At 47.3% G+C, this 19,766-nt stretch overlaps 1 protein-coding gene across 2 annotated transcripts in view; it reads left to right on the top strand.

Moving 5' to 3' along the window:
- The first annotated feature begins 6,190 nt into the window (after window positions 1-6,190).
- Window positions 6,191-19,766, top strand: part of ACSL5 (acyl-CoA synthetase long chain family member 5) — a 47,886-nt gene continuing 34,310 nt past the window's right edge. Inside the window, exons 1-5 of one of the 2 annotated variants that reach the window (XM_073562135.1) lie at window positions 6,266-6,376; window positions 12,236-12,408; window positions 14,384-14,492; window positions 14,906-14,970; window positions 15,324-15,425. In XM_073562135.1, the coding sequence (XP_073418236.1) occupies window positions 12,253-12,408; window positions 14,384-14,492; window positions 14,906-14,970; window positions 15,324-15,425 (432 nt within the window). In that variant the 5' untranslated portion in view covers window positions 6,266-6,376; window positions 12,236-12,252. Of the gene's footprint in view, window positions 6,377-12,235; window positions 12,409-14,383; window positions 14,493-14,905; window positions 14,971-15,323; window positions 15,426-19,766 lie in introns of both variants that reach the window. The other variant, XM_073562134.1, reaches the window with a different exon arrangement.

The following is a 19,766-nucleotide window of genomic DNA, read 5'->3' on the forward strand; positions in this document are numbered from 1 at the left end:
GTTTTCAGTACACGCTTAAAATTGTGGGGATTCGGGACTAATCGTATTGACCTGGGAAGTGCATTCCAAAGAATTGGCGCAGCACGTGTAAAGTCTTGGAGACGGGAGTGGGAGGTTCTGATTATTGAGGATGCTAACCTCAGGTCATCAGCATAACGGAGGACGCGGGTAGGATGGTATACTGAAACAAGGGAGGAGATGTAGGGTGGTGCTGAGCCATGGAGGGCTTTGTGGGTGAGGGTAATAAGTTTATACTGAATTCTGGAGTGGATGGGTAGCCAGTGTAATGACTGGCACAAGGTAGAGGCATCGGTGTAACGATTGGTGAGGAATATGATCCTGGCTGCAGCATTCAAGACAGATTGGAAAGGGGAGAGTTTGGTAAGAGGGAGACCGATTAGAAGAGAGTTACAATAGTCGAGAATGAATAAGAGAAACAGTGAGAGTTTTTGCAGAGTCAAAAGTAAGAAAAGGTTGAATTCTAGAAATGTTTTTGAGGTGCAGATGACAAGAGCGAGCCAGTGATCGAATGTGGGGGACAAAGGAAAGCTCGGAATCAAGTATTATTATTATGCAGCATAAAGACCTTTTTGAGTAAACAGAACTCGCACTCGAGAAAAAAGGTAGCCTATGTGCACTGAGAGATAAAGTAAAAATTTAGTATAGATTTCTCAGTGTGCATTGATTACTTTGGTCTGCCTGTGTAAACAGACAACCAAATGACTGCCGACAGGTAAAAGTTTACCAAAATGTGGTCGTATCGTGCTGCCGGTTGGTCTGTGGAAACTAATTTTTATATATCATTAGAATATATTAAAGATAACAGACAGTAGCTTTATGTAACAACCCTGCTGGCATCACTGCATGGTCTCCCATCCCCGCACACCAACTTACTCACTGCTCCAGGTCATGCGGTGATTTCTGTCTGCTGCCAGCTCCATGCGCTGTGCCTCTTGTTTTCCTGCTTTCTCCATGTTTCCTGACTGTGTGTATAGGGGGGCGGCGCCTGAACTCTCTGCTTCTTATGCAGTCAGGGTGCACTGGTCTAAGATGTCCCCGACCAATCACCTGGAGCCCTTTATTATATAGGGTCACCACATACACTAACCCTTGCCTGTGCAATGTCTCTACTCAGTTAGCTCCTTGCTACTGAGGAAGCCAGGCCCTGTCCTTTGTCTTGCCTTCCTTGAGAGGCTTTACTCCTAGCTTTTCTTGTACACTCTGAGTGCCCGCCAGGAGGCTTATATCCTGGTCCCTGTCTTGTCCTAGCCTTGTTTGAGTACTTGCCTGGGACTTCTCTGCTAGCCCTCCAGGAGGCTGAATATCCTGGTTCCTGTATCCTTCGGTCCCTGTACATTGTCTCATACTGTTTCCCTGTCTGAACTCTGCCTTACCTCTGTCAGTCTCCTTGTCTGTAGTTCCTTTCGCTGCTGTGTCCTCCTTGTCTTACTTTGCACTCTTGCAAGCTCCGCCTACGCCACACTCTTGCAAGCTCCACCTACGCGCACTCTTGCAAGCTCCGCCTACGCCACACTCTTGCAAACTTCGCCTACACCGCACTCTTGCAAGCTCCGCTCCAAACCTGTTCCAACACACTCCACTCCTTCCTGCCTATACCATTACCTGCATCTGCTGTGTGAACAGGCGCCTGCCTATTCCTTCTCATACCACACCCGCCTGTCCCGTGTCTCCAAGCCATGCCTGCCTGTCCCGTGTCTCCAAGCCGTGCCCGCCTGTCCCGTGTCTCCAAGCCGTGCTCGTCTGTCCTGTGTCTCCAAGCCGTGCCCGCCTGCCCTGTGTCTCAAGCCTGCTTGTCACTTGCACCTGTCCAGGTGTCCTGTGCCCGAGTGGGATCAGCAGCCACAGCCAGACACCACCCTGGAGTGGCACCCGGCAGCTACCTGCCGCACAAGCCTGACCTCACCATCAAAGGAGGAAGCTGTTTGCGAAACGCGCGTAGAGGTACACGTGGACCAATGGACACCAGCACGGGTAATGACTAAGTAATCTCCTCCTCTCCCTCTGCACCCATTACTTGCGCAACTGATCGCTTATGGCTGTAATTTTGCAGGATATTACTGATGATTGCTTTCGATCGGTGCATATGGGGACTATAGTGTAGAGGGGGGTTGTGGACCCTATAAATCGCTTATGACTCTATTTAGGTCATCATACAATGGGGACACCTTTAATGATGCATGGAGTTATATGTGGGGCCCCTGAGGAGGATTTTGGTTTATTCCCTGTGCTGAACATCTGCATTTGGGAGCGCATTTTTTCCAATTGTGGTGCATACTGATCAATGTCTTACACTTCTGTCTTAGTTTGTATTATGATGTAACAATGCTTTTTTAACTATACATCTTTTTGTACTAATAAAGCAAAATTTAGATTACATGTTATTCTTTTGTAGGGACCTTCGCTTCAATTATTCTTAGTTGTTTTATACATCTATTACAGAACGTTCAGTGCACATCTGAAGGTGGGTCGGTCTGTGTAAACAGGTCAGTAAATCGCCACCGATCACCCCAGGTCGGCCCATCTAACAGACCTTAAAGTCCACCATTCTCATTAGACTAATGTCAGCTGAACCCGCTGATATTGACCGGTTTGGCCAACACTTTTAGGTGTATGGGGCCCTGGATGGCTGATTGTTAGCAGAGTTAAGGATCCGGCGTCTCCGATTTCACATGGCACATCCTTTTATTCTCTCGGAGATAAGTCGCCACCAGCAGACGTGTAACAGAGACTTTCTCATAGAGAACTTGGTCGAACTAACGCTCCTGTGTATGAGAGACTCAGCCAAGATGGCTGCCAGCCAAACGATTGTCTGAACCATGTGATGTGTATGGTGGGCTTCACTCTTCATCCTCAGAGTGCTGTGTCCCACCCCTGCACTAGACATATTAATGTCGGACTCCCTCTAATCGTGTGATCGCACCAGGATTAGAATAAATCCTGGATAGTGAAGTTTCACAGCAGCTTATCTTGCGTTTGTCATTGACCTTTTCCCCGGTGACCTGCGGAGATGTGACTCAATGGAAGTGATTGCTCATGCACAGGTTAATTTAAAGTCACAGCGTGTAACACAAGATTCGGTTTCGCAATGTGTACGGTGAGATCCCTTCTCCTGCTAAATACGCACCGCCAAGGGTCCGAAATCTAGCGGGTTCCTTGCAGTGGATCATGCACATAGAAGCATAAGTATCTGTCAAGTAGAAGAGATCAATAGATTCAAACTCCCAATACCGGAGCTATCCGTGTCCATGTGGACACGTGGTACCTCCGTGTGGCAACCGTGTGCTGCACGTGTGCCGCATCAGGACCACACGGACAGCCGCCGGGAAGAATCGGCTACAGTAAGCGCTGTTCCCATGCGGCTGGTGCTGAACGTGGCTGTCATTCTCTCCTGCTCTGCCGGCATCAGCGAGCAGGAAACAGAATGAATGAAAACCCGACGTGGGGTCCCCCATTGTTTGTGAAGCAACCATACGAAACTTACAGCTGGGGGCTGCAGCTTCAGCAAGGTTGGTTCTCAAGAATAGAAGGGTCCCCACGCTGTTTTTTTAAATATTTAAATAATTTTTTAAAAATGGCGTGGGGTCCCCCCTATTTTTGACAACCAACCTGACTAAAGTCGACAGCTTAGGGCTGATATTCTCAGGCCGGTAAGGGGCCATTGATCTTGGTCCCCCACAGCCTAAAAACAGCAGCCCCCAGCTGCCCAGAACAGGCGCATCAATTACATGCGCCTATTCTGGAGCTTTGCCCAGTTCTTCCCACTTGCCCTGTAGCAGTGGCAAGTGGGGTAATAAGGGGTTAATGGCACCTTTCTATTATAAGGTGACATTAAGCCTAGATTAGTAATGGAGTGGTGTCAATAAGACACTTGTCCATTACTAATCCTAGAGTTACTCAAGGGTTAAATAAACACAATTGGAATAAAGTTTGTTAATGAAAGAATACAACACTCACATTTTTTAAATCTTTATTACACTGCTAATTCCATTGTGAAGCCCTCGTTCTCCTGTAAAAAAGAGGTGAAAATAATAAAGCAACAATATACATTACCTGTCCGGCGCTCAGTCATGTTCCACGGTGTAAATCCATCTGGGGGGTTAATACGTTTACAGGCGGAGCGCTACTAACACAGCCGCTCCCGACTGTAAACTACAGTAGAATGAATGGAAGCAGCCGGCGCAGGTTCAGTAACTAGCGGTGATGTGACCGCTCATCACTGAGTCTGTGTGCTGCTCCATTCATTCTACAGTCGTTTACAGTCAGGAGCGGCTGTGTTAGTAGCGCTCCACCTGTAAACGTATTAACCCCCGAGATGGATTTACACCGTGGAACATGACTGAGCGCCGGACAGGTAATGGATATTGTTGCTTTATTATTTTCACCTCTTTTTTACAGGAGATCGATGGACTCGCAATGGAATTACAAGTGTAATAAAGATTATAAAAATGTGTGTCTTGTATTCTTTCACTAAAATACTTTATTCTTATTTTGTTTTTGTTTATTTAACCCTTGAGTAACTCTAGGATTAGTAATGGAGAGGTGTCTTAGGGCCCTGTTACATGCTTCAATTGCTCAGTTATCCCACCAACGATCCGACGTGGATGGGATCGCTGGGACATAGTTAGATTATCGCTGGTGAGCTGTCACATAGGCAGACTCACCAGCTATCAGGACCAGCGAGCATGCTGGTATCCAGGGTAAACAGCAGGTAACTAAGAGCCGCGCTGCTCTTAGTTACCCGCTGTTTACCCTAGATACCCGATCAGGACCAGCACACGCTGGTATCCAGGGTAAACAGCGGGTAGCTAAGAGCCGCGCGGCGCTTAGTTACCCGCTGTTTACCCTGGATACCAGCTCCCAGCGTCTGCTGTATGGCTTTGGGAACGTGCTGATCGTTGGTCTCTCACTGTCACACGCAGCGATCTGTGCTGCCCAGTGGGAGACCAATGATAGATTTATGGCCCAGACCATTAGGCAACGATTAGCGATCAGCCAACTGATTGTTGATCGTTGCTACGTGTCTCACGCAACGATGTCGTTTCGACATCACTGCAACGTCACCAAATTGGTGACGTTGCAACCATATCGTTCACAATATCATTGTGTGTAACGGGGCCTTTACTGACACCTCTCCATTACTAATCCGGGCTTAATGTCACCTTACAATAGAAAGGTGGCATTAACTCCTTATTACCCCACTTGCCACCGCTACAGGGCAAGTGGGAAGAACCGGGCAAAGCTCCAGAATAGGCGCATCTAATAGATGCGCCTTTACTGGGCAGCTAGGGGGCTGCTGTTTTTAGGATGTGGGGGGCCAAGATCAATGGCCCCTCACCAGCCTGAAAATATCAGCCCTCAGCTCTCGGCTTTAGTCAGGTTGGTTGTCAAAAATAGGGGGGGACCCCCATGCCATTTTTTTAATTATTTATTTAAATAATTAAAAAACCAGCGTGGGGACCCCTCTATTCTTGAGAACCAATCTTGATGAAGCTGGCAGCTGAGGGCTGCAGCCCCCAGCTGTAGGTTTTGTCTGGTTGGTTCACAAACAGTGGGAGACCCCAGGTCGGGTTTTCATTCATTCTGCTCTCCTGCTCGCTGATGCCGGCAGAGCAGGAGAGAAGAATGACAGCCACGTTCAGCACCAGCCGCAGGGGAACAGCGCTTACAGTAGCGCTTCTTCTCCGGCGGCCATCCGTGAGCACGGAGGACAGTGTGAACTGTTCTTCGTGTGCAGCACATGTTACGGGCCGTGTGTCTGTGTTAAAACGGACATGTCAGCGTATTTTGCACACGGACACGCGGTCTGTGAAATCACGCTGATATGTGCATAGACCCATTCATTTGAATGGGTCTATGTGTGTTAGTGTCTCCGGTACGTGAGAATACTGTCACTACACGTACCGGAGCCGCTGACGTGTGAAAGAGGCCTATGGGGGTGGGAGGGTTCCACCTGTCTGAAAATAGAAAATTTGGAACCTAGATAACTTCCGGTCCTGGCTTTTTTCTCCTGTTTTACAGACATCTATCATGGGACTCCAACGCAAGGGGCATTCACCTCTTTTCACAATCCCCTCCTCACTTGCAAATCCCAGGCTTGGGTGACTGACTGCAGCCTCCTGAAAATTACACTGTCAAATCTGTAACCCGAGGACGATCGGAGGCTGTGGCGGTCCCCGCTGCCATCATGCAATATTCAAACACAGACATTTGCACCTTTGAACCGATTGCAGCCAAGGTCCAAAGAGCAGACTCCAAGTGCAATGTGCGGCAGATATTAGCGCTGCCGGGGAGGTATCGGAGCAGATCCTCCCAGGACTTGTCAGGATACCAGCCGGGGTCAGGAGTCTCCCAGGAGGTAAGCGAGTGTGACTACTGGGGGTGGCAGAGTGGTCCATGGCTCTTCTCCATTAGGGGGGGGAGCGACAGTTAATGGTTCCCAGTTTTTGCTTGGATGGGAACCCGGGCAGATGCTGGGAGTAAGATTGGGTTTCCTGTCGCTTTGGCTAGCGGAGGCCATTTGTCCCTGACCCTCGCTGTCGCCATCTGACTTGGAATGACGGGGAACGGGTTCGGGGCCCTTCTCCCGTCAGAGTGGGCTGCCATACACCGCATCCTTATGCACTTTTTGTGGCAATGTTCACATTTTCAGAGCACATGGGTGAAGAGGGCAGTGGTGTCCAGGAATCGTGAGACTACAACTCCCAGCATGTCCTCTCCTGCTGCAGTAGTTTCACAACTGCTTTGGGGTTAACAGTGACCCAGCCTGGCAGAAGTGCAGGAAAATACTGATGTCAGAATATAGTGACAGCGGGGAGATGGCAGGCGCAGTGTGAACAGAGGCAGGACACCAGGACAGCGGCCGCCACCTCCCAGAGATATCACAGTCACAAATATTTACTATTCCGGAAATAACAAATCTCCACAATAAGAAATGTAACAAAGTGCAGGAGACATTAATGCTGAAGGCAGGGAGGGCGGGAAACCTACCGAGGAGCAGCCATACCGACACTGGGCCACTATTAGTCCAGCTGTCCCCAAGGTGTCATGTCTGCAATTATCCAGAGTGCAAGAAAGACACAAAAAGCCGAATTCTGTCCTAGATCTCATACAAGAGGACGACCCATCACTACTGAGACCACAGGGGACGGTATCTAATCTGCAAGAGAGTATCACCCAGGAGAGGATGAGATATACGGCTCAGCAGTCAGTATCACACAGGAGAGGATTAGATACACGGCTCAGCAGTCAGTATCACACAGAAGAGGATGAGATACACGGCTCAGCAGTCAGTATCACACAGGAGAGGATTAGATACACGGCTCAGCAGTCAGTATCACACAGGAGAGGATTAGATACACGGCTCAGCAGTCAGTATCACACAGGATAGGATTAGACACACAGCTCAGCAGTCAGTATTACACAGGATAGGATTAGATACACGGCTCAGCAGTCAGTATTACACAGGATAGGATTAGATACACGGCTCAGCAGTCAGTATCACACAGGATAGGATTAGATACACGGCTCAGCAGTCAGTATTACACAGGATAGGATTAGATACACGGCTCAGCAGACAGTATCACACAGGATAGGATTAGATACACGGCTCAGCAGTCAGACATCAATGACATCATAGATAAAAGAGCTCAAATGGTGGAGTTAAGGAACAGAAGCCATTATTTCTCCCCATAGACTGCGATTTTTCTCCTGAAATGAAAGCGTCGCCGCCATTTTAATATTTGTTTCACAAATCAATAATAGAAGTGGAAATGAGCAACTTTCTAATTTGTCTTATTAGAGAAATCGGCTTCTTTTTCCTACAGGACTGATTATTCATTCTCATAATTCTCAATTCACTGAAGACAGAATGTTAAATTACTGGGAAAGATGACAGTTAGTGCTGATAAAGCTCTATGGAGAACTGTAACAGTTGCTTCAGGAGAAGTTACAGCAAAATGTTTGTCTACCTCTAGCTTCACCCCTCTGTCTGTGTCTACCTCTAGCTCCTCCCCTCTATCTGTGTCTACCTCTAGCTTCACCCCTATGTCTGTGTCTGCCTCTAGCTCCTCCCCTCTGTCTGTGTCTGCCTCTAGCTCCTCCTCTCTGTTGTGTCTGCCTCTAGCTCCTCCCCTGTCTGTGTCTGCCTCTAGCTCCTCCCCTCTATTTGTGTCTGCCTCTAGCTCCTCCCCTCTGTTGCGTCTGACTCTAGCTCCTCCCCTGTCTGGGTCTGCGTCTAGCTCCTCCCCTCTGTCTGTGTCTGCCTCAAGCTCCTCCCCTCTGTTGTGCATGTTTCTAGCTCCTCCCCTCTATTTGTGTCTGCCTCTAGCTCCTCCCCTCTGTTGCGTCTGACTCTAGCTCCTCCCCTGTCTGGGTCTGCATCTAGCTCCTCCCCTCTGTCTGTGTCTGCCTCAAGCTCCTCCCCTCTGTTGTGTATGCTTCTAGCTCCTCCCCTCTGTCTGTGTCTGCTTCTAGATTCTCCTCTTGCTCTGTGTCTGTCTTTAGCCCCTCCCTCCTCTAGCTCCTCCCTTCCCTAGCTTCTCCCCTTTCCCTTCTCCATAAAATTTTAAAAGCACCAACTGTCACCTTTCTGTAATGGGAAAATATGTCTGAATACAGACTTTCCAGCATTTACCCCTAAACTGAGAGGAAAATATCCACCCAGGAGGAGAAAGAAGCAGATTTGTCTGATAAGATATATTAATTTTCTTGTGTAATATTGATATTAACCCTTAGGAGTCCATCTCAGGTGTTGGTTGGACCCTTCGGCTGTACATAAACACCTGTCCATCCAGATTACAACTGAACATGAAAGCAGATAATAAAGTTTTTAATTGCTGTAGTCTGAGCAGGAGGAGCGGGATGTAGTGCACTCATGAGTCTTCATACATCGCTCATTAAATTAGTAGCACTGTGGAATTTCACATTGTAATTGGCTCCGAGCGTCCGTCCAGCAAGTCCACACACGTCACCAGCACATCAGCGACAGAAGTGCAAACAACAGCCCCATACGGACTGTAATGCAGCTGTGCAGAGGCCAAAAACTACCCGGCTGCCCCGATCACATGGGCCCATATCAGACTTACCAACCCACCAGGTAATGTCAGTACAGCACAACCTCCAGGGACAGCTGAGCCGCGTACCTCAGCTACTCATGTGTGATACTAACTGCTGAGCTGTGCATCTAATCCTATCCTGTGTCACACTGACTGCTGAGCTGTGTATCTAATCCCATCATGTGTGATACTCTCTGCTGAGCTGTGTATCTAATCCTATCCTGTGTGATACTGCCTGCTGAGCCGTGTATCTCATCCCAGCATGTGTGATACTGTCTGCTGAGCTGTGTATCTAATCCTATCCTGTCACACTGACTGCTGAGCCGTGTATCTAATCCCATCATGTGTGATACTCTCTGCTGAGCCATGTATCTAATCCTATCCTGTGATACTGTCTGCTGAGCCGTGTATCTAATCCTCCCCTGTGAGATACTATCTGCTGAGCCGTGTATCTAATCCTATCCTGTGTGATACTGACTGCTGAGACGTGTATCTAATTCTATCCTGTGTGATACTATCTGCTGAACCGTGTATCTAATCCTATCCTGTGTGATACTGACTGCTGAGACGTGTATCTAATCCTATCCTGTGTGATACTATCTGCTGAGCCGTGTATCTAATCCTATCCTGCGTGATACTGACTGCTGAGCCATGTATCTAATCCTATCCTGTGTGATACTGCCTGCTGAGCTGTGTATCTAATCCTATCCTGTGTGATACTGACTGCTGAGCCGTGTATCTAATCCTCTCCTGTGTGATACTGTCTGGTAAGCCGTGTATCTAATCCTATCCTGTGTGATATTGTCTGCTGAGCTGTGTATCTAATCCTATCTTGTGTGATATTGCCTGCTGAGCCATGTATCTAATCCTATCCTGTGTGATACTGCCTGCTGAGCTGTGTATCTAATCCTATCCTGTGTGATACTGACTGCTGAGCCGTGTATCTAATCCTCTCCTGTGTGATACTGACTGCTGAGCCGTGTATCTAATTCTCTCCTGTGTGATACTGACTGCTGAGCCGTGTATCTAATCCTCTCCTGTGTTATACTGACTGCTGAGCCGTGTATCTAATCCTATGCTGTGTGATACTGACTGCTGAGCCATGTATCTAATCCTATGTGATACTGACTGCTGAGCCGTGTATCTAATCCTCTCCTGTGTTATACTGACTGCTGAGCCGTGTATCTAATCCTATCCTGTGTGATATTGTCTGCTGAGCCATGTATCTAATCCTATGTGATACTGACTGCTGAGCCGTGTATCTAATTCTCTCCTGTGTGATGCTGTCTGCTGAGCCGTGTATCTAATTCTCTCCTGTGTGATACTGACTGCTGAGCTGTGTATCTAATCCTCTCCTGTGTGATACTATCTGCTGAGCCGTGTATCTAATTCTCTCCTGTGTGATACTGACCGCTGACCCGTGTATCTAATCGTCTCCTGTGTGATTCTGACCGCTGAGCCATGTATCTAATCCTATCCTGTGTGATACTGACCGCTGAGCTGTGTATCTAATCCTCTCCTTTGAGATACTGACTGCTGAGCCGTGTATCTAATCCTCTCCTGTGTGATACTGACTGCTGAGCCGTGTATCTAATCCTATCCTGTGTGATTCTGTCTGCTGAGCCGTGTATCTAATCCTCTCCTGTGTGATACTGACTGCTGAGCCGTGTATCTAATCCTCTCCTGTGTGATACTGACTGCTGAGCCGTGTATCTAACCCTATCCTGTGTGATACTGACTGCTGAGCTGTGTATCTAATCCTATCCTGTGTGATACTGACTGCTGAGCCGTGTATCTAATCCTCTCCTGTGTGATACTGACTGCTGAGCTGTGTATCTAATCTTATCCTGTGTGATACTGACTGCTGAGCTGTGTATCTAATCCTCTCCTGTGTGATACTGACTGCTGAGCCGTGTATCTAATCCTCTCCTGTGTGATACTGACTGCTGATCCGTGTATCTAATCCTCTCCTGTGTGATACTGACAGCTGAGCCGTGTATCTAATCCTCTCCTGTGTGATACTGACTGCTGAGCCGTGTATCTAACCCTATCCTGTGTGATACTGACTGCTGAGCTGTGTATCTAATCCTATCCTGTTGGATACTGACTGCTGAGCCGTGTATCTAATCCTATCCTGTGTGATACTGACTGCTGAGCCGTGTATCTAATCCTATCCCGTGTGATACTGTCTGCTGAGCCGTGTATCTAATCCTATCCTGTGTGATACTGACTGCTGAGCTGTGTATCTAATCCTGTCCTGTGTGATACTGACTGCTGACCTGTGTATCTAATCCTCTCCTGTGTGATACTGTCTGCTGAGCCGTGTATCTAATCCTGTCCTGTGTGATACTGACTGCTGAGCTGTGTATCTAATCCTATCCTGTGTGATACTGTCTGCTGAGCCGTGTATCTAATCCTATCCTGTGTGATACTGACTGCTGAGCCGTGTATCTAATCCTATCCTGTGTGATACTGTCTGCTGAGCCGTGTATCTAATCCTATCCTGTGTGATACTGACTGCTGAGCCGTGTATTTAATCCTCTCCTGTGTGATACTGATTGCTGAGCTGTGTATCTAATCCTATCATGTCTGATACTGACTGCTGAGCCGTGTATCTAATCCTGTCCTGTGTGATACTGAATGTATCTAATCGTCTCCTGTGTGATACTGACTGCTGAGCTGTGTATCTAATCCTATCCTGTGTGATACTGACTGCTGAGCCGTGTATCTAATCCTATCCTGTCTGATACTGACTGCTGAGCCGTGTATCTAATCCTATCCTGTCTGATACTGACTGCTGAGCCGTGTATCTAATCCTCTCCTGTTGTGATACTGACTGCTGAGCTGTGTATCTAATCCTATCCTGTGTGATACTGACTGCTGAGCCGTGTATCTAATCCTATCCTGTGTGATACTGACTGCTGAGCCGTGTATCTAATCCTATCCTGTCTGATACTGACTGCTGAGCCATGTATCTAATCCTCTCCTGTGTGATACTGTCTGCTGAGCCGTGTATCTAATCCTCTTGTGTGATACTGACTGCTGAGCCACGGTACCTAAGCTTACCGGGTGTGATACATTCTGGGAGAACCCCACCATTCCTTGCAGGGCTGTGATGTGGGTACATTTGGGTTTCTCATGTCTTTGTCTCTCATGCTCAGGTATCTAGGCTGGTGAGATGTGCTGGTGCCTGAGTCTCCTGTTCACCCCGCTGTCGGCACCGGCTGTCGTTACGCTCCTAGCCATCGGACTGAGCGCTTTCTACTTTGCTCTCACCAAGCCCAGGCCGGTGCATCCCCCCATAGATCTGAACAGGCAGTCTATAGGGACTCAGGTAATGACCTTGTATCATTTTATACCATATTATTATTATGCGGCTTGTTTTCCTCCCTTATGGCCGGTGTTTTTCCATTAGTTTTCTGATGGTCGCCGTCCTTCTTTTTTGCTGGTCTCCCTCTGTTTTCCTCCATTATTGTCTTCTCTAATGATCTGGGACTTTTTATAAGGCCACAATAAGAGAACAGTCAGTCACATTTGCCTTCAGGTTCAGGATTGACGCCCGATCTCTTCTCCAGAATGTCAGGTCTTGTTCTTGTGACTTTGCGATTTCTCCTTTTTCATCTCTTCCTCTATAACTAGAATCTCTGATGAGGAGGTCATTATATTAATTCCAGAATAAGACAGCATCTTATTCCTGTTGTACGTGCCATTAGTTCTGACTCTCACCCCGGGGCGGACGGACCATGACTTTGGTGATTCTGTCCATCCATCGCTTTCATCAGTTCCTCTTCCTCTCCATCTTCCATCCCTTTCTCTGTGATTACCTTTTTTCTTCCCTCCCATTTTCCCAGCTAAATGTGGATTCTTCAGAATGTCCTGCTTTATGTTGGTCTCCTCAGGTTTCTCAGGAAAGTGTTGATGATTTTCTGTTTGTCTCCATCCCTTTTTGCTGATCTCCTGCTTCATCTCTTCTTCCATAATTGTCTCCTTCTATGACCTGAGTCTTTTCATACCTCTGGCCTCAGATAATCATTCAGTCTGGTAACATTTTGCCTTCATGGCCAGTTTGGCTCCCAGTGTCCTGTCTACATTTCCTTATTCCTGTGCTGATCCTTAATTTGTCCATCTTGTTGCTGATCTCCTTCTTGATCTCTTCTCTGAGTCCAGTATAACATAAACGTCAGTTATCGGTCCCCTCAGGTCCATTTTGCATCCTGGTTCTCACTTGTCCGGCGTTGTCCAGACGTTGCCGTCTTCTGTCTGATTATTTAGGATTTCTGACATTGTTTCCTTGGTTATTTTTTTCCTCCTGTGTTTGGCTTCTCATGGTAGCATTCATGTTATCTGTGATGATCTCTTTGTACTTAGTCGTCTTCTTCTTCATGTTCCTTCATAATTACTGTATATATATGGAGTCCAGAATGAGGGGACATATCAAGTTGGCCCCTGTGCCTTCAGTACAAAGTTTGTGTTCAGTCTCAAAGTCTTGGTCTTAGTTCAAAAGTGTTAATACGTTTCCCCATTCCACTTACTATATCGTCTGGGCTGATGATGTCCTCGCACATAGTGATCAGGGAGTGAGAACCCTTATTGGAAACTAAAGGAAATAAAACCCTCAGGTTGGGCCTGGACTTCAGCTTTTTTGATCTAAGGTGGCCATAGAAGAGATAACACAGGGTTAATATTTCTATACATATAATAATGTAGATATTTTGACTGATGTGACCAAGAGCTGATACTGATCCCTCCATCTATAGTGAATGATTGGTCCGGACCTCGGACCGTCTTTAGATTTGTATAGGTCCTTTGTCATCAATTTCACTTGTTGAGTTCAGAAGAAGATATTGTATATTTACCGAGAATAGAACAATGACCTCAAGGACAAATCATTAGGACAAGTAGATCCCAAGACCTAACCTAGAGACATGTGAAAAGTAATTGTTAGTGAAGACCAGGACTTGCACCAGGGGTTGGACAAGGGGTGGGCTCAGTAGGCAGGTGCCTAGGGCGCCATTGAGGAATGGGGTGGTAATCATGCTTGAGGAAGGATCTGAACCATTTTAGAAATGATCAGATTTACAACATTACTTATTTGGATACAAATGTGATACAATATTTGAAACTTCCAAAGAAAATGCATTATTAAAGTGTTCAAGTCCTTATTAGGCAGAATCTGTCAGCAGCTCCCTACATAAATTTCCAGTTTTAGTCAATCCTGAGGCTTTCCTGTTCCTTGCCATAAGCCCTTTAATTACCAAAATGACGCTCCCAAGTCTGTATGGGTCTGTAATCTCATGGCGGTTCTGCAGGGTGGAGCGCGGAGATGTGCATTACTGAAGGATGACAGCCTCATGTCTTACTACTATGAAGACGCCAAGACCCTGTATGAAGTCTTCATGAGGGGCAGCCGAGTGTCAGGTGAGATGCGATCACAGAATATCGCTGCCACTGTTTTATTCTTCTCATATAAGGTGAGAAGGATCATACTCCCCACAAAAAGTCCCCAATTTCTTCTCTCCTGCCCTGTGTATGCTGGAATGGAAAAGTAACAGACTGGAGCCTGACTACACCAGGATTGTTTGTAGTCTGTTGCCATGGAGATGGAGAGTTCTAAAAAGGAGCCACAAACACAGAACTCTACTTGGAAAACTGCTTCGTTTGTGTCATTGTAAAAATGATAACGTAGATGAGTAAATAAGTGTAAAGTTTATTCCTTGGGAGATTTGGATTCTAGATTGTTTTTTCATAAATTTGTGCTCCCGTCTCGTTAGGGGATTATAAATGAACTTTACGTTTCCTTCTCCTTTGTTGTCATTATTTTTATTCTGCAGGGAATGGAGATTGTCTCGGATACCGAAAACCTAATCAGCCGTATAAATGGATCACATACCGGCAGGTGAGATCAGGACCATGTAGTGAGGGAGGAGAAGGGCTGATTAGGTGTCTCCTAATGGAGGAATAGAATTCTAGTACGGCAGTAAATACTGACACGACCACAGGCAGAGACTAACAATACAGATATTACTGCATCATGCATAGATTAGTATATCACATGATAATATATATTAATGGGCTCTGTCACTAGCACGGGGGCAGGATTATACTGAATATTTTGCATTGACACCGTCCTGTCATGGCTGACACCCAGCAGAGGTTACTAGTGATCACCCAAGAGGGGGGTTTTACACCTGGGGGGGAAAAGTTTCTCCATTTTGAGGTCACTAATTCTTGAAAATTTATGCCTTGCAGGTGGCAGACAGAGCCGAAAATTTGGGTTCAGGTTTCATCCAGAAGGGATGTAAAGCGTCACCAGACCAGTTCATCGGAGTCTTCTCCCAGAACCGTCCAGAGGTAAATCAGCCAATCAGGAGAGGTAAAAGCTCTTCCAGTTCTCCAATAGGAATCCTTCATCAGCCAAGCAGGGGTTAATCAGATTGAAAATCAGCCATTACTGGGGGAGGAGACTGTAGGATCGGTAACTGCAGTCTATTGCTCCCTGTTATCGGCCATTACTGGGGGAGGAGACTGTAGGATAGGTAACTGCAGTCTATTGCTCTCTGTTATCAGCCATTACTGGGGAGGAGACTGTAGGATCGGTAACTGCAGTCTATTGCTCCCTGTTATTGGCCATTACTGGGGGAGGAGACTATAGGATCGGTAACTGCAGTCTATTGCTCCGTTATCGGCCATTACTGGGGGAGGAGACTGTAGGATCGGTAACTGCAGTCTATTGCTCCGTTATCGGCCATTACTGGGGGAGGAGACTGTAGGATCGGTAACTGCAGTCTATTGCTCCCTGTTATCGGCCATTACTGGGGGAGGAGACTGTAGGATCGGTAACTGCAGTCTATTGCTCCCTGTTATCGGCCATTACTGGGGGAGGAGACTGTAGGATAGGTAACTGCAGTCTATTGCTCTCTGTTATCGGCCATTACTGGGGGAGGAGACTGTAGGAACGGTAACTGCAGTATTGCTCCCTGTTATCGGCCATTACTGGGGGAGGAGACTGTAGGAACAGTAACTGCAGTATTGCTCCCTGTTATCAGCCATTACTGGGGGAGGAGACTGTAGGATAGGTAACTGCAGTCTATTGCTCCCTGTTATCGGCCATTACTGGGGGAGGAGACTGTAGGAACGGTAACTGCAGTCTATTGCTCCCTGTTATCGGCCATTACTGGGGAGGAGACTGTAGGATCAGTAACTGCAGTCTATTGCTCCCTGTTATCGGCCATTAATGGGGGAGGAGACTGTAGGAACGGTAACTGCAGTCTATTGCTCCCTGTTATCAGCCATTACTGGGGGAGGAGACTGTAGGATCGGTAACTGCAGTCTATTGCTCCCTGTTATCGGCCATTACTGGGGGAGGAGACTGTAGGATCGGTAACTGCAGTCTATTGCTCCCCGTTATCAGCCATTACTGGGGGAGGAGACTGTAGGACAGGAGACTACAATCTATTACTCCCCCGTTATCAGCCATTACTGGGGAGGAGACTATAGGATAGGTAACTGCAGTCTATTGCTCCCTGTTATCGGCCATTACTGGGGGAGGAGACTGTAGGAACAGTAACTGCAGTATTGCTCTCTGTTATCAGCCATTACTGGGGGAGGAGACTGTAGGATCGGTAACTGCAGTCTATTGCTCCCTGTTATCGGCCATTACTGGGGGAGGAGACTGTAGGAACGGTAACTGCAGTATTGCTCTCTGTTATCACATTCTTTTACACATTCTGTGCACTCTCTGCATATCCACCCCTCCCTTTTCCCCTCTCCCATGTTTAACTCTGAGGCTCTATTGACATTTCTTACCCACACCAAACCATCCAAAACCTCCATGCAGCACTCAAAACGTTCATACAAATCATCCCACCACCTGCTTTTTCTGTTTTTTCTCCTTTTAATAGTTGCAGGTGACATCTCCCCCAACCCTGGGCCTCCCTCCACCAGCATACATTACTCTCCTCCAGCTGCATATAGAAACCCTGCTAATCTTATTAACATTCAGTGCATGCCTTCTCCTCTCACTTTCCAATGTGCTCTCTGGAATGCACGGTCTGTGTGTAACAAACTGACTTACATTCACGATCTTTTTCTCTCTAATTCCCTTAACCTTCTGGCTATTACAGAAACCTGGATCCAGCATTCAGACACCACCGCTGCTGCCGCTCTCTCGTTTGGTGGGCTGAAATTTTCACATACCCCCAGACCTGAGAACAGACAGGGTGGAGGTGTTGGTTTGCTCCTTTCATCACAATGTGCTTTCCAGGTCATCCCCCCGGTTCCATCACTTACATTTCCTTCCTTTGAAGTCCACGCCGTCAGACTCTTTAAGCCCTTCTCCTTACGAGTGGCGGTCGTTTATCGCCCTCCAGGCTCCTCCCGCCAGTTTCTAGACCACTTCACCACCTGGCTTACTCACTTTCTGTCCTGTGACATCCCCACCCTCATCATGGGAGACTTTAACATCCCCATCAATGATCCGCTCTCCCAGTCTGCCTCTCATCTTCTTTCTCTAACTTCTTCATTCGGCCTCTCACAGTTTACTAATTCTCCTACACATGAGGACGGGAATACTCTGGACCTGGTTTTCTCCCGTCCCGGCTCGCTGCACAACTTTACTAATTCACCTCTCCCGCTCTCGGACCACAACCTTCTTTCCTTTTCTGTCAAGAATTGTCTCCTCACCCGGGACACCCCCACTTACCACACTTATCGGAATACACGTACCATTAATACCCAACAGCTTAGGGACAATCTCCACACATCTTTAGCCCCCATCTCCACCCTCTCCTGTCCAGACATAGCATTGTCACACTTCAATAATACACTGAAGAATGCCCTAGATGAAGCAGCACCTTCTATACGCAGAAAGACCCGACACAGACAAAAGCAGCCCTGGCACACAACGCAAACACGCTCTCTTCAGCGCTGCTCGAGGTGTGCAGAGCGGCAGTGGAGAAAATCTCTCTTAGCAGAAGACTTCATCCACTATAAGTTCATGCTCAAAACCTATAACTCTGCCCTTCATCTGGCCAAACAATCCTACTTCACCACCCTCATCACCTCACTATCCAACAACCCAAGACGACTTTTTGAAACCTTAAACTCCCTCCTGAAACCTAAAGTACAGGCCCCCATCACCAACCTCAGCGGTGAGGATCTGGCCACTTATTTCCTAGAAAAAATCAACCACATCCATCAGGATATCTCAGCCCTATCTCCTCAGTGCCTGGATCCCCTTCCCTGCCGCACCTCAAGCTCACTAGACATCTTTGAGCCTGTTTCAGAAGAAGAAGTTTCCAAGCTCCTCGCTTCTGCTCGGCCTACAACCTGCAACAGTGACCCTATTCCTTCACAGCTCCTGCAGTCTCTCTCACCAGTGGTCACCACTCACCTGACTAAAATATTTAACCTCTCTCTTTCTTCAGGTATATTTCCCTCTTCATTTAAACATGCCATCATAACCCCTTTACTTAAAAAGCCATCCCTGGACCAGAACTGCACTGCTAACTACAGACCTGTCTCTAACCTTCCCTTCATCTCTAAACTCCTGGAACGCCTGGTCCACTCCCGTCTAATCCGCTATCTCTCGGATAACTCTCTTCTCGACCCCTTACAATCTGGTTTCCGCTCTTTACACTCTACTGAAACTGCCCTCACTAAAGTCTCTAATGATTTAATAACAGCTAAATCGAAAGGTCATTGCTCCCTGCTGATTCTCCTGGATCTCTCTGCCGCATTTGACACTGTGGATCACCAGCTCCTCCTCACTATGCTCCGCTCTATAGGCCTCAAGGACACAGCCCTCTCCTGGTTCTCCTCCTACCTCTCTGACCGCTCCTTCACTGTATCTTTTTCCGGCTCCTCTTCCTCTTCTCGTCCCCTTACTATCGGGGTCCCGCAGGGCTCGGTCCTAGGCCCCCTCCTCTTCTCTTTATACACTGCCCCTATTGGACAAACAATCAGCAGATTTGGGTTCCAGTATCATCTCTATGCTGATGACACCCAATTATACACTTCTTCCCCTGACATCACCCCTACCCTAATTCAAAATACCAAGGATTGTCTGTCTGCTGTCTCTAGCATCATGTCCTCCCTCTATCTGAAACTAAATCTCTCTAAAACTGAACTTCTTGTGTTTCTCCCCTCTACTAACCTCACTCTACCTAACATCGAAATAACCCTGGAGGGTTCAACCATAACTCCCAAGCAGCATGTCCGCTGTCTTGGGGTCATATTCGACACTGAACTTTCCTTTACTCCGTACATCCGATCACTCAGTCGCTCTTGTCACCTGCATCTTAAAAACATCTCCAGAATCCGACCTTTTCTCACCTTTGAAACTGCTAAGACTCTTACTGTCGCTCTTATTCATTCTCGTCTGGACTACTGCAACTCTCTTCTGATCGGTCTCCCTCTTACTAAACTTTCTCCTCTCCAATCCATCTTGAATGCGGCAGCCAGGGTCATATTTCTGTCCAGCCGCTTCACCGATGCCTCCATCTTGTGCCAGTCATTACACTGGCTACCTATTCGCTACAGGGTCCAGTATAAACTCATCTCTCTCACCCACAAAGCTCTCCACTGTTCTGCACCGCCTTATATCTCCTCTCTCATCTCTGTCTATCGCCCTACACGTGCCCTCCGTTCTACAAATGACCTAAGACTAACATCCCCCGTAATCCGAACCTCGCA

The sequence above is a fragment of the Dendrobates tinctorius genome, unplaced genomic scaffold, assembly GCF_039654945.1.
Source record: "Dendrobates tinctorius isolate UK_male_01 unplaced genomic scaffold, ASM3965494v1 ptg000341l, whole genome shotgun sequence".
NCBI lineage: Eukaryota > Metazoa > Chordata > Amphibia > Anura > Dendrobatidae > Dendrobates > Dendrobates tinctorius.